At 55.4% G+C, this 13,388-nt stretch overlaps 1 protein-coding gene across 5 annotated transcripts in view; it reads right to left on the bottom strand.

Moving 5' to 3' along the window:
• Positions 1-112: 112 nt before the first annotated feature.
• UNK (unk zinc finger) overlaps positions 113-13,388 on the bottom strand; it is a 32,966-nt gene continuing 19,690 nt past the window's right edge. For 4 of the 5 annotated variants that reach the window (XM_003997161.6, XM_006940593.4, XM_019818262.3 and 1 more), the window contains 14 exons: positions 12,781-12,957; positions 12,512-12,642; positions 11,918-12,053; positions 11,210-11,327; positions 10,162-10,246; positions 8,780-8,922; positions 8,154-8,354; positions 7,506-7,571; positions 6,847-7,021; positions 5,908-6,009; positions 5,573-5,761; positions 3,258-3,439; positions 2,385-2,642; positions 113-1,577 (listed from right to left, as the gene is read on the bottom strand). In XM_003997161.6, the coding sequence (XP_003997210.2) occupies positions 1,422-1,577; positions 2,385-2,642; positions 3,258-3,439; positions 5,573-5,761; positions 5,908-6,009; positions 6,847-7,021; positions 7,506-7,571; positions 8,154-8,354; positions 8,780-8,922; positions 10,162-10,246; positions 11,210-11,327; positions 11,918-12,053; positions 12,512-12,642; positions 12,781-12,957 (2,119 nt within the window). In that variant the 3' untranslated portion in view covers positions 113-1,421. The remainder of the gene's footprint in view (positions 1,578-2,384; positions 2,643-3,257; positions 3,440-5,572; positions 5,762-5,907; positions 6,010-6,846; positions 7,022-7,505; positions 7,572-8,153; positions 8,355-8,779; positions 8,923-10,161; positions 10,247-11,209; positions 11,328-11,917; positions 12,054-12,511; positions 12,643-12,780; positions 12,958-13,388) is intronic. The other variant, XM_006940594.4, reaches the window with a different exon arrangement.

Raw genomic sequence — 13,388 nt, 5'->3', positions numbered from 1 at the left:
TGTCTTTTGCAAAACAGTAAGTGAATGGGTCCCAGCTGATGGGGCATAAGCTCTTTCTATAGCCCAGGTGGGGCTGGATCTCCCTCACCCTCATGTAAACAAGCTACCACTGTTAAGTTCATATTTTATTTCCAATAGGTTTGGAGCTTTGTTGATTTTTGCATTTTCGTAAAAAAAAAAAAAAAGTTTTCACTTAATTCATTGAAAGCCCTTTCGTGCTGAGCCCAAGGAGAGCCTGGTCCAGGCCAGACCCTTCACAGCCCTCTTGCTCCCACCCCAGACCCCCAGCGCTGGGAGCAGGGTGGCTTCCCTCCACCCGCTCTGCCCTCCCGCACCCACTGCATCTTTCTGTACAGAACAATTTTTAAAATGGAAGCTAAGACACAATATACATCGGACAGGCACGCACACACATGTACACAGGCGTCTGCTCCAAATGGGCAGGACGTCAGCTGCACTCAAAGAGCACCAAGGAATGCATACGGAGCCCCTCCCGGTGAGGAGGGCAGGGCCTGAGCCCTACCTTGGTCCTCAGTCCGTAGCTCCTCCCCACCAATTGCCCTGCTAGCTGCCAGAGGGAAGGGAGGAAATGGGGGGGGGGGGGGAAGCTGACAGCAGCTGGGGGGTTATGAAGAGGGCAGTGCCAGTCTGGTAGGTGGCCCTGGGGCCAGGGAGGCTGCTTTTGGGAGCCCAGAGGGAGAGGACTGAGGTGGATCCCTGGCCTCAGGAACCTGAGGGGTAGAACTCCTGGGCCTTGCCCCTCAAGGAGCTTCAAGGGCCCAGGGGTGGGAATGGGGCTGGCCCCTGCAGCTTTGGCCTGCCAGCCCCAGACTAAATACACATTTGGTAAACCTAGGAGCTAGGCTGGCTTCGACCCCAGCACATCCCCCTCAAGCCTCACAGCTGGGAACCAGGTATGCCCTGGGGATGTCCACATCCCTGGCTCTCTCCCTGGCCTGGGGAGGTGCAGTGAACAGAGCCTGCCCTGAAGGCTTGGTCCCTCCCCTCAGCCCCTTCCAGCTTCCCGCTCAGGCCCCAGGAAGAAGTTAAAACTAGTTAGTTTCCCTACATTTAAAAAGAGACAGAAACGTATCCCCTGCTGAAGCCCAGTGGGCGAAGAGGGGACTTTGTCTCTGCAGTGGAAAAGGAGGGAGTGGGCAAGGGGAGGGCTGCAAAATAGTTTTTTCTTTTAAAAAGTGCTTGGTAAGTCTGTTTTAAAGTGTGTGTCTATATCTATGTACAGATATACACACAGACACTGTTCACACACTGCCGCCCACGCATACCTACACACATACAGAAATGTATACATATACAGAATCATATACATATACATACATACATACATACATACATATATATATACTTTAAAAAGTCCTAGGTAAGAAGATCTGAGCCAGGCCAGGGCCAGGCCTGCGGGGTCACGACTGGAGGGCGTGGGCCCGGCCAGGCTGGCAGACCGGGCACTCGCTGCCCTCGGCACAGAGCTCACACAGCACGGCGTGTTGGCACGGCAGCACCGCTCGGTTCTGTTCCTGACACTTAAGGCATTTCACCGACTGCATGTGGAACACGGCCTGCGGGAGAAAGTGACATCATGCTCACCGGCCTGGCCCGGAGTTGGACAAGGAGCTTTCCTCAACATTCTCTTTGGTCCCCTTGATGAGGAACCAGAGGCACAGAGCTCAGCAGCATGGCTGCCAAGTGAGAGGGCAGAGTCAGAGTCCAGGCTGATGCCCTCAGGGCTCCCAATGTCTGCTTCCAGGGGTGCGGAGGGAGAGGGCAGGGCCAGTGCTGCTCTGCAGCCCCCACCCTGATGGGCTCTTTCTCCCACAAAGCCTCTGCCTCTTGTCTCGATCTCACAGGGACCCTCAGTCCTCAAACGAGAACAATGGGGCCTGGCTGCAAATGCCTGGTGAAAAAAAGAATGCACTCTCTGCTGTGCCATGCTCCCTGGGGATCAGTGGGGCACCTAGGAATGCAGACAAAGTAGCCCTGGGGACCTAACTGTTCTGGAATGTCTTCTGGTATGTGCAGAGCTCACAGGAGAAGCGTCTCAATGTAACCGAAGGCCCAGGCCTAGTAATGCAGCTTGGGTCAGCCCCACCCTCAGAACTGTGGGGGCTGGGGCGGTGGGGGCGGGGTGGGGGGGGGGGAGTGTGGGTACTGACGCCTCCCTGTCTTCCAGCTTTCTCACCTCCCAGCAAGTGACATTTTCTCGTACCTCTCCCCCGAGAGGGCAGCATTTTGTGTCAGCCCAGCAGCTGGGCAGAGGCTCCCAGAAGGGTGGCTGTCCCTGGGGCAGCGTGGACCCATCCGAGTCCAAGCGCTGCTGAGGCTGCTGTACACCCCCACCCAGCGCTCCCCTAACCTCCTGGGCTGACCTTGTCCACTTGTTCCAGGTGGGCCCGCAGCTGCTTCTGGAGGGAGTAGAGGGTGGAGAGTGAGAGGGCCTCCAGGTCGGAGAAGGTGGGCAGGGCCTGTGGGTCGGGGCCTGAGTGCAGCCGCTCCAGCTCTTCCTGTAGCTTCTTAACCTGCTCCTCCAGTGCATCCCGCTGCTCCCGGGCCAGCTCGCACTCAGCACCTGCTGCGCTGGCCCGCTCACCGGCCTCCTCTGCCTCCTTCTTCCAGGCATCACAAGCCTGTGGGCCCAACACACAGCACTTCATCTTGATGGCCCCCTGGCCCTGCAACCCTCCCCCCTGCAAGTACATCTCTGGGAGCCTGCAGGGACCACGGTGGCTGCGGGGCCTACTGGAGAGCTGGGTCAACTGTCTGGGGAGGGCACAGGCCAGGGGCTGACACTGCCTGCAGACAAGGGAGGTTTCAAGATCTGCAAGAGACCCTGTGTGTGTCAGGAAGGGGGCTGAAGCCAGCACGGCAGAGGAGCGCTAGGCAGAGCTGGGCATGTTGGCCAGCACCTGCAGGAGCAGCCAGGCTGCAGCTGGACAGAGGGACCATCTCAGAGCCTAGAACACCCTGGAAAGTCAGGGTTTCTGGGGAGAGTCAAGCAGTGCTGTGGGATCAAACCAACTAAGCAACTCACAGTGGGAATTCCGGGCCTGGGACACCAGCCAGCCCAGGGTCCTGACTGGCAAGGCAAGTGTTTCCACAGGGAAAGAAAGTGAACAAAACTAAATTTCTGCTCTGTCTCCAGGACCCTGGGCCTCCCACCCCTGCGCCTCCTCTGTGTAAGATGGGCGAAGGCTGCATGCCATCAGGCCCTGGGAAGGCAAGTGGGTGTGGGGGCCCAGTACCTGCTTAGCCTGCTTCCAGGACTCCTCCCACTGCTTGATGGTGCTGTTGGCTTCTTCGAGCTCTTGCCGCAGCCGGGCCAGCTCAGCAGCCCCTGGCCCTGACAGGAAGGCAGGAGAAGTGCCTGGGGAGAAGCTACCAGAGGCAAAATGCTCCCAGATGCTGCTATTCATCCCGTTCAGACCTGCATCAGGAAATGGAAGAACATCAGGGTTCTGGAAGGCTTCAGACCCAGACCCTGGGCCCCGTCCACCCCTGCCTGGAGGCTTCCAGGGGCTAGCTGTGCAAGGCTTCAGCAATATCAGGCCAGGGGATTTTACAAGGATGTGTTGGCTCCACAGCTGCATCAGACCTACCGTAGCATCACCTGCTACTCAACACTTAGCACTTAACTTCTGAGGCTTAGCAACCTCATCTGTAAAGTGAGGTTCTCATCACTTGCCTCACAGTGATTCAGGGGACTTGGGAAGGACTGGAGGGACAGCAGTCTGTAAAGGTGGCAATTTGTGATTGTGACTTGACTGTTGGGCTAGAGAAGGGAGAACCCCCTTACACCTGCTGTGAGGCTAGGGAGGAAATTCGGGGGCAAAAATGTGGCCCAGAGCCTCAGATGATGGCAGAACTGTAGTAGGAAAAGTTCAGGGAACCCTGGTTCATTCTCCTTGGTTTATGATGAGTAAACAGGAAAAAAAAAAAAAAAGTGTCACTAAGAATCACACAAACGGTAAACGGTGGAGACGATATACAGTCAGGGCATCTAACTCCAAAGGCTTACTTTCTCCAGTTAGCTGGGCTGCGCGCTCACCCAGCCATGTATTCGTTTACTCCTTTGACAGATGTTTGCTAACACCATGTGCCTTGCTCTGTGGCCACCAGGGCAGCCCCTGTCTTCTAGAGGGGGACCCATACCCACCTCTGGCCACACTTCTCATTTTAATTCTCATTCTGCCCACACTTCTCATTTTAATAACTTCTTTCTCACTCCCTTCCCACTAATCCAGCAAGGATTTTCCAGAAATCAAAGGATTCTTTCTCTCCTCCAAGCAACACATAGACCCAAACTATGACAGATGTCATCCTATGTAGAGATCCTGAGATGTGCACTATCGATGAGCCTATCTGCCCTGTCCCCAGAGGTGGGAACTCACGACCAACAAAATGTCAACCTGGCAGTGAGCTCTTCCCATGCACCTCCCTCCGCACTCAGGTGGCACTTTCTCTCTTGACCACGTCCAGGTCAGGTTCCCTCTATTATTCTGAATCACAAAGCCAGGCCTCTAACTCCACACAACAGTGACAGTTTCTGAGTAGGCTCTAGTGTCCATGAAGGTCTGCCTCTCTGACTAGACCACGGCTCTGTGGCAGGAGGGACTGTTGAGCTCACACTCTATAAAACCCTGCTTGATAACTACACGGAGAGGAATGAAAGGAATGAAAGAGTGTGTGGCAAAAAGGGGTACAGTCAAGATGCTTCCAGAATATGAACAAGCCAGACAAATGTGACACAAAGCATCTGAAGCTAACAGAGCCAACATAAAATGGAACAGCCACCTTCAAAACTGGAAAGATGCTTAGAGATCAACGTGTTGCCCTGATCTCTGGTCAGAATGTCAAAGGTTGGCTCACAGGCTCAGACTCAGTGTGACCAGGAAGCCCAGCACCCTCAGGAGAGGTTATTTCTTGATCTTCTCGAACAGCTGCTGGGGGGGGGGGGGGCACTAAGAGCAGCAGCTGCTGTTTGAGAGGCAGCGAGCTGGGCACTGTGCTGTTTTACGCATTACCTCAGTAAACACTCATGCCAGCCTGCCCACAAGAGGGTACCCTGCCCACGGTGGAGCCTGCAGCTCGCCAGGCCCTGCTTCTAGCCACTGTCATGTGATGTGCCCTCTAGAACCCCCCCGTCCATCCCATTCCGGTTCTCATGTTCAGCAGCCTTTGGGGTCACAGCCGGGTCTGCCTGGTGCCTCTTCTTCTAGGAAGGCCACCTTGAGCCTGGGGCAAGCCTGTGCAGACTTCTCCCTTCGTCTCTTTCCCTCACATTATTTCATTTAAGCCTTGCACCTTCCTTATGAGGAGGAGGATGCCATTATTTCTACAAACTTTAAAGCACAGGAAACTAAAAGAGGCTAAGCCACCTTGTCCAGGTGTACCCAGCTAAGGGAAACGTGAGACAGGGACCTGACCCACCTCCAAGCTCTGAGTCCCTGCTCCAACCTCTACTCTGCACTGCCTCTGGCTATGGACAAAGTGGCCAAAAGCACTTCTAAAAGCCCAGACCCTGCTGCCCCAGGTCTCGGAGAGACACACCCCCTCTTACCCAAAGATCCATGTGATGCTGAGGTCCCCAAAAATGTGTTTTCGGACTGGCTCAGGTGGCCCTGGGGCTGCTGCAGGAAATGCGAGGAGAGGCTGACAGGAGGGGACGGGGATGCTGAGTGGAAGGAAGCAGAACTGCCCAAGGAGCCAGGGATATTCACGGGTGCAGAGCTCTGCAGCAAACTGCCACCTGGAAGAGAGGCCCCAGAGGGCCCAGTGAAGGCGGGGCAAGCTACACAGAGCCACGTAAGCAGGGGAAGGCTCGCCTGCCCAGCCCGGGCCAGGCTGGACCCCTAGGAGCCCTCCCTCATGCGCTGCCCACCCACTACCCAGTACCAATTGTGATGCTGCCTGGGTGGGGCACCGTGCTGTTATCAAAAGTCTTCTCTAGGGCAGCCACCCCAAACTCATTCAGGTCCAGGTCATCCAGGGCAGACTCTGGGGACACAGAGATTGGTACATAAACCTCCTTGCCTCCCAAGGGGCCACAGAACCCTGAGGTTCCAGGCCTCATCTCCAGGACCCACCTCTACTGCCTCCTATTCATGCTCGGCCCCACTAGACCCAGGCTCTCAAGCCTCTGCCTGTCGGGCTGCTCCTTAGCCAACATGGACACCCTGTGCTGTGTGCCTTGCCATGTCCGGCTCAGATGGCTCTCTTCCAAAGCCTTCTGATACCTCTCCTGATGTTACAGCTTGTATGTCTCACCCTTGAGCTCTCAAGGGCAGGAAACAGATCTTTGGGCCCTCAGTGGCTAATGCACAGTAGGTGCTTAACAAACACCCACTGCCCTCTGCTGAACTAGACTGGGAGGCTGGGAACAATGTCCCTCCTCGAGGGCAGGAACACCCTATCTGCATCTCTGCCAGCCTGGTGCCTGAAACACGACCTGCCACAAAGTGCCACCCATAAAGGGCTGCTGACAGAGAAGGGCAGTTGTGTAGGTTGTCTGCGACATAAGGGTACCTAGTGAGAGTATGAGGGCCAAGGGACCTATATCGTGGAATGAGGCTGCATTGGTCCAAGGGAAGAGGCGGCTCTTCCTAATTTCCACAACAGAGAAATAGCTAATTTGCTATAAGGGCTATAACTATAAGGGCCCTACACCCTGGGCTCATTTTCCCTTTAGGTCAAAGGGCTCAGAGTGCCCACCTTCTGACTCTCCCAAGGTAAATGTCTACAGTGACAAGCACCCTGGTTTGGATCTCACTCAAGAGCTAGTTTCTCTGACTCCAGACCCAGTCCAGATCTTGGCAATAGAAATGGCCTAATTACCTATGACTGACTCTACCGTGTCGCTGGTGGGATAGAAGGGCAGAGCATTTGCATTCATGCCAGGGACGCTGCTGGTGCCAGCAGGGCTAGGGGGCGTAGCTGCCAGGCTGGAGGTGATACTAGAAGAGATGCTTGAGGTCAGGGGGCTGCCCACGGGAAGGATGCCCAGCATGTCCTGCAACGAGAGAATGAGGAGGAGAGACAATGGGATGCCCGCTCATGGAAGCCACGGCCAGGGGCTGGAGGGAAATGGTGCAAACCAGGGCTCATCCGGTTGCCCCCAAGCTCAGATGGGACCCCACCCACCCAACACCTTGCTGCAAGGCTGGAGTTGGGACAGCTGTGGCTTACAGGCTGCAGGGCCCACTCACCCTAGAGTCCTGCAGTAGGGGAAGGCAGAAGTGAGTACAGCGCCTGACACAGTATAGACAGACGCTCAAGAAATATTTTTTTGACTAACTCATGAGTGAGTCCAGGAGGTAAGGGATTGCAGGGCCTAACCCCTACCTCTCTGGATTTAGGGCTGGGGCCCCACCTTAGTTCGGCCCTCAGGTTATGGGGAAAGCAGCGGCCCCCTTCTCCAAAGCCTGGGGTTCTGGGCCTATCCTGTTAACAGCAGGGGTTCCAGAAGGGGAGGAAGGGGGCTGAGAGCTGTATACCTGTTTGGGCTGAAGCAGAGGCTGCTCTTGGCTCCTGGGCTCTAGTGAGTGGGATTTTAACTTGGCCTAAGAAAGAAAAGTCAGGGAGCACGGGATTCATGTGGTGCTAGGAAGGGCCCCTGAGTACAGGAGTCTTCCCAAGCATCCACCTGCCATGGCCCACTGAGGCTGCAGGCACCTGTCACACAGTCCCCCTCCACACACATACCCTGCTCTCCCTCCCCACCCCTACTCCATTCCCTACTCTAGGAACCAGGGGAACTGTTTCCCTCCTCCCTGGTGACTCCAAGCCTCAGATAAGTCCAGTGAGGGACACTCTTGCCTGTTCCCCAAGGCCCTGCCACTCTATCAAGGCAGCATAAGGCAGGGAAAAGACCAGATGGTGGGACAGGAGACCGAGGGTGGAGTCCCTGCTCCTCTATTAACTGGGGCTGTGAGAGGGTCAGGTGCCTGGCCACGCTAACTTTCCTGTTTCCATCTGTAAAATGGGATGGGCTCCCTCACTCTGCTCAGGGTCAAAGAGGCTGAGGACAGGGGCTTCCCAGCTCCCAGTCATGTTCCCCACAGCCAGGCCAGGACAGCTCTCCAGGGCTTCTCCTGCCCCCTGCAGAAGGCTAACCTCACTGGACTTCCCCTTGCGTCCCTTACCTGGCATTTGAAATTTTTCAGGTACTCGGCTCCCACCTGGTCTTCCCTCTCAAAGCCAGGAGCCTTCTTATAGCTGCCAGGGGCAAGGCCAGACTCCCCAGGGAAGACAATGCCTTCCAGGTTCGGGGGCTTCCTGATGGAGCCCGGGGGGGAGCCACAGAGGTTAGATGGGCTGCCTAGGTTGCTGTTTCTACAGAGGAGCTGCAGAGAAGAAAGGGAGTGGCTTGGTGGGCAAAATGTGGGCTAGGCCATGGCCCATCCTCTGTCCCCTCCACAGAGGGAGATTCTTCAGCAAGGGGCTCAGTTCTATTTTCAACTGCCAGTGGGCAGCAACTACCACGCAGGGTAGTCTCCGTGAGGAAGTTATGGGGGAACTGTGACCGAAGGCTTTTGTCCCTTCTACCAGCTCTACCCAGGCTGACCAACACAGGCTCTGGGGACCCCACCCACCACTAGATTTTTGATAGAAAAACCCTGGGGCAGAAAGGGCAGAACTCCTTGGCCTGAGGCAAAATACCAGGGCCCCCTCCTCCAAGCACAGGCTGAGAGGGCACTGGGAGCATTAGAGGCAGGTGTTGACTCCTGGCTAGGCATGGTGCCCACCCACTCCCTGGATAGGCACGTACGGCGCTGAGGTCAGGGGCATGCGGGCTGGAGGGGCTCACGGGCACGGAGTCTCCGGCAGCAGATGGCATGTACAAGACAGGACCCGGCTGAGTGGGGCTGGACACAGTTGAGGAAGGTTGCAGGTCGTCACTGAGGGGTGGCTCTGCAAGAGACAGAGTCAGGCTGTCAGCAGGCTCCTTGCCAACTCTGTCCCTCCAAACACACATTGGGATCTTTTTCAAAGGAGACCATGCACCCTCCGTATATAAAGGGAAAGCTCCTCCCTTATTTCTATTAATACTGTGTACTGCGTGCTTGCTTTGTGCCAAGCACTTTGTATTCACCGTGAATCTTCACAATGACGAGAAGAAATAACAGAAATAACATCAGAGTCTCCGTTTCACAGATAAGGAAACTGAGGCTCATAGAAGTAATCTCCCCAGGTGACAGAGCTGAGTTGGGATTTGTACCCTGATCTGCGCTACTCCAAAGCCTGAGCCATTAATTATTTCCCTGTGTTGCCTCAATAGGTGGTCCCAGTTGCCCATGGCTGGCGACGATCTTTGTGCCAAGAATATTCCCCTTCCTAGGGCCCTCAGCTTATTTTTGACCCTAATCTCAGAGATAAGGCCTGAGCCTGAGAAGACGTTAAGGACAACCAGAGCAGCGGTTTGTGGTTGACAAGGGTTCCGACTTGAGCTCCAGCTCTAAGATGGGTATTGGCGGTCTAGACTGCCGTGCGAGAACTGAGCACCTCGCTATCCAGTAGCTATGAGCCACATGTGGCTAGCAAGCACTCACAACAGGGCTGAACTGAAATGTGCTGCAGTTATTCAATTACACAACAGATTTCAAAGACTTAGTTTGGACCAAAAAAAAAAAAAAAGTAAAATATCTTGATTTTTTACAGTAATTATTTTTGAAATGATATTTTACACTGGGTTAAGTAAAGGGATGTTAACATTAATTTAACCTATTTCTTTTGCCTTTTTTTTTTTAACATGGTTACTAGAAGATCTAAAATGACACAAGAAGGGCTGCATTACATTTTGATCAGACAGCCCTGCTCTCAGCAGGACAGAGTGCCATGTTCAATTAGGGATGTCTGCCATGGATGGGGCATGGGGTGGCTGCTGAGATCTGCCTAGTTGGCTCTGGAAGGGTGCTTCATTCTGCCTGTGATTGTGAGTGCCCGACCAGGGACCTGGTCCTACTCTGTCTCACGACCTTGGAAGCTCCAGGGCTTTAAGGCCAGTTCCGGGGTGTGTGTGCAAGGGGGACTGGAACCTCCAGCAAGGACAGAGCCTGTTGCTGGCTGGCAGATGAGAGGCCACTCCTCTGACTGAGCCTGAGCAGAGCGTGAGGGGAGGAGAGGGTGGAGAGGGGAATTGGAACAGCATACGTTCTACGTGGGCAAAGGCGCAGAAAGGTCCTCGGGGACAGCTGCCCGACTGCTGCATGTCGTTGCACTTGGTGGATTTATAGATCTGGAGGGCAGAGCAGAGGCACATCAGGCTTAGGCAGAGAGGGACAGGCAGGCATGGGTGCCTTCAACATGGGAGGGTTAGCTTAGTAATCTCTTTTCTCCTCCCCATTCCACGCCACTTCCCTAACTCTTTCCCTACTGACTTCTTACTCAAACTCCTGAAGCAGATACAACCACCCTCATGCTAAGGACAGCCCCCCCCCCCTTCTGGGGTCACAGGTTCAACCAGCCCTGCTTAGGCCCTCACAAAGGGATCTTCTCTATGCTGCTTCCCCACTCAGGGTCTTGGCCAGGGCTGTGACCTCCGAATGTCTCTTGGGACATTAAGGGAGCCAAGATCAGAGGCAGCATCCCTCTACCTACGTGTACCCTGGGTTGGGATCTACATCTAACTTTCCACCTTGCTGTCTGCAACCCGTACAAGGTGGCCTCTGCCCATATGTCTATGCCTCCATGAACCCATGGGCAGGGACAGCATGTGCCTCTATGTACCCTATTCCAGATCCTGGCACACTGACATGGCTCAAGGCTACACCATGGGGCCAGTGGGCTGGGTTGCCGGTACCAGAGACTCTGATCTGAAACACATCAGCTGGAAGGGGCTTTCTTATTTTTTTAAATCTTGAGGTCATTGGAGTCTAAGCACCATGAGTGATGCCAAGTCCAGAATGGCCAGGTAACTATGCCCAGTCCATGCCGCTCCCTGACAGGGGGCCCGGGGTGAGGGCAATAAACAAAATTGGGAGCAAGGGGGCTGCTTGGTGACCGTGGGCTCAGAACAAGGCAAGTTACCCAATTAGGATTCAGGGCTCCTCAAGCACTGCCTAGGGAGGCCTGGATGGTGTCAGCGTGATATCTGCCCACATCTGCCCAGACCTTCTTTTCCTTTTTCCTGGCTTCCCAAAGAGGGTATGTTAAGCCACCCACAGCTCTCAAAGGGCCCAGCCCCTGCTCCAAGGCACACCTCCGGGTGGAACTGCTGCTCCGTGCGGGTGTGGCAGTACTGGCAGGCATCTCCATTCTCACACTTGCCGGGGTCTCCCCACTCATCCCCGTGTTTCACGTTCGGACATGGAGATGACCTGGTCCAAGGAGATGGTGGGGTCAGAGTGATGCCAGAGAGGGAGACACTGGGATCTGGGGAATGCCAACTAGATGCCTGTTAAAGGCTCCTCTCTGGTCTCCCTGCTTCACAGGGCCAGGCTCACAAAGAGAAAAGAGGAACTCCAGAGTGAGAACCTTACTGGGGCCAGAAGCCAGGCTCTGCTTCTCTGGAGCAGTATGGCCATATCAGCAAGAACACTGTTTGGTCCCCTTCTGCTGGGTCCTCGTGTCAGGTATTCTGCAGCCCCAGGAGAGCCAGGCTATAGCCAGAACCATACTCTCCAGACCATGGCTTATCCCCAGCAATCACCCCTCAGAATCAGAACTGGAGGGGCCTTAGAGATCATCTGACCCAAGTACCTCATTTCGTGGCAAAAGAGGATCCCAGTGGACTCGCCATCATTCAGCTGTCCTCACTATTCCCTCCCTTTGTACCTGGGTCCTGCGATTCTGTAATCCCTAGGGCCGGTCTCCCTGCCTCGCTGTGAACACAGTGGAAGCAGCTCCCGCCATGATCCCTTCCCTGCCACCCCTCCCTCCCATGGCTGGCCTGCTTGGGCCAAAGGACCTGTATTTGTGTTTCCGGGGGCTCCGCCGCCGGTCCTTGCTGTTGTGGTAGTAGGGACAGGCATAACCCTGGCGGCACAACCGCGGGGGCTTCTTGCACGGCTCCGTCTTATAGTTCCCCAGCACATAGGCAGTTTCTACACAGGGAGCCAGAGGCAGGGGTCAGGCAGATGTAGCAGAAGGGGAAGGAGAAGCCACATGGGAAGGGGTCCAGGAGCTCAGGCCACCTCCTCATGTGCCAACACCAAGACTGGGACCCAGGAGAGAGGTAAGAACCATCCCTTACTGGAGATACAGCACACAGGGTAAAAAAGGGCACTCTCAGGAGGGTCAAGAACACGTGTGTATGTATATGTAAATATTCATAAGTACACACATGGGAAAGTCCCCTGAAGAATTTGGGGAGCACTGAAGTGATGAGAGGAAGGCAAGGTCTATCCAGGGAAACTCCCCAGAAGTGCCCCCAAGTGACTGGACTGTGGCTGGATATAAGGTGGGCTAAAAGGGCGGTAGTGGGCCAAATCCTTAGGGCAACTATGGGCAGGAGAAAAGAGAGGACAGGAGGAGGCATGGCCACTTGTGGGACCATCTTTACCTTGCCACCGAGGCTCCTCACTGAGGATTTTTTCTATCATGGCGTGGCTTGCAGCCCCAGCCGTCTGGCCCTCTATGCTGCCCTCTACTGTGGTCTGGCCGTTCTGCAAGGCCTCCATGGCCTGGAGCTCTCTGGGAGGAAAGGCGAGCAGGGACGAGGCATGAGGGGAAGAGCAGAGTGCCAGCCCTGCCCTCCATCTGTGGGACTCATTGGGTCAGCAGCCAGGCCTCCAGCCAGGCCCCCACCCCAGCCCACAGCTATCAGCCCACCTGATGTCGTAGACAGGGGAGCGGAGGTCATGGGGCCCGTGGGCGAAAGCGCAGTGCAGGCCGTTTTTGGTGCAGTTGCCTTTTGAGTCTGTCTCGTGGATACAGATTCCAGTTTTGTAGTAACGCAAGTGGTACCTGCGCTCAGTGTCCCCTGTGGTCCTGTGCAGGAATGGGCACCTGAAACGTTGGGGGGAGGGGGCTCACTCACCTTTGCCCCTACAGCCTGGGAGATCAGTCCCTGCCCTTCCCCACCACCCAGGTGGTGCACGGATAGCAGGTTGAGGAGGCCAGCAGCAGTGAGCTCTGCTGACGTAACAGAACCACCGTCCCACCATCTGTTGGATGCTGTAGCCCTCAGGGCCCAGAATTCCCACTTCAGCCTGCTCAGCAAGTCCTCCCAAAGACTGAGTACGGTCAGGGCCCTGGGCTGACTTGAATGAAGTTCCAGAGGGGGAACACTCCTGGGACAGCAAGTGCTGGCTGGATCCGCAGAGGTCCACAGAGAAACAGTTTGCTCACAGCATGGGCACACCCTCTCCTGCCCCAGTGCTATATTAGGCCGGGGCCGGAGGAGGGGGAACAAGACCTGGACCTCTGGGAGAAGTGCA

Source organism: Felis catus, chromosome E1 (genome assembly GCF_018350175.1).
Source record: "Felis catus isolate Fca126 chromosome E1, F.catus_Fca126_mat1.0, whole genome shotgun sequence".
NCBI classification, from domain to species: Eukaryota; Metazoa; Chordata; class Mammalia; order Carnivora; family Felidae; genus Felis; species Felis catus.
The sequence above is the reverse complement of the archived record's forward strand: the minus strand, read 5'-3'. Positions and strand labels throughout refer to the sequence as shown.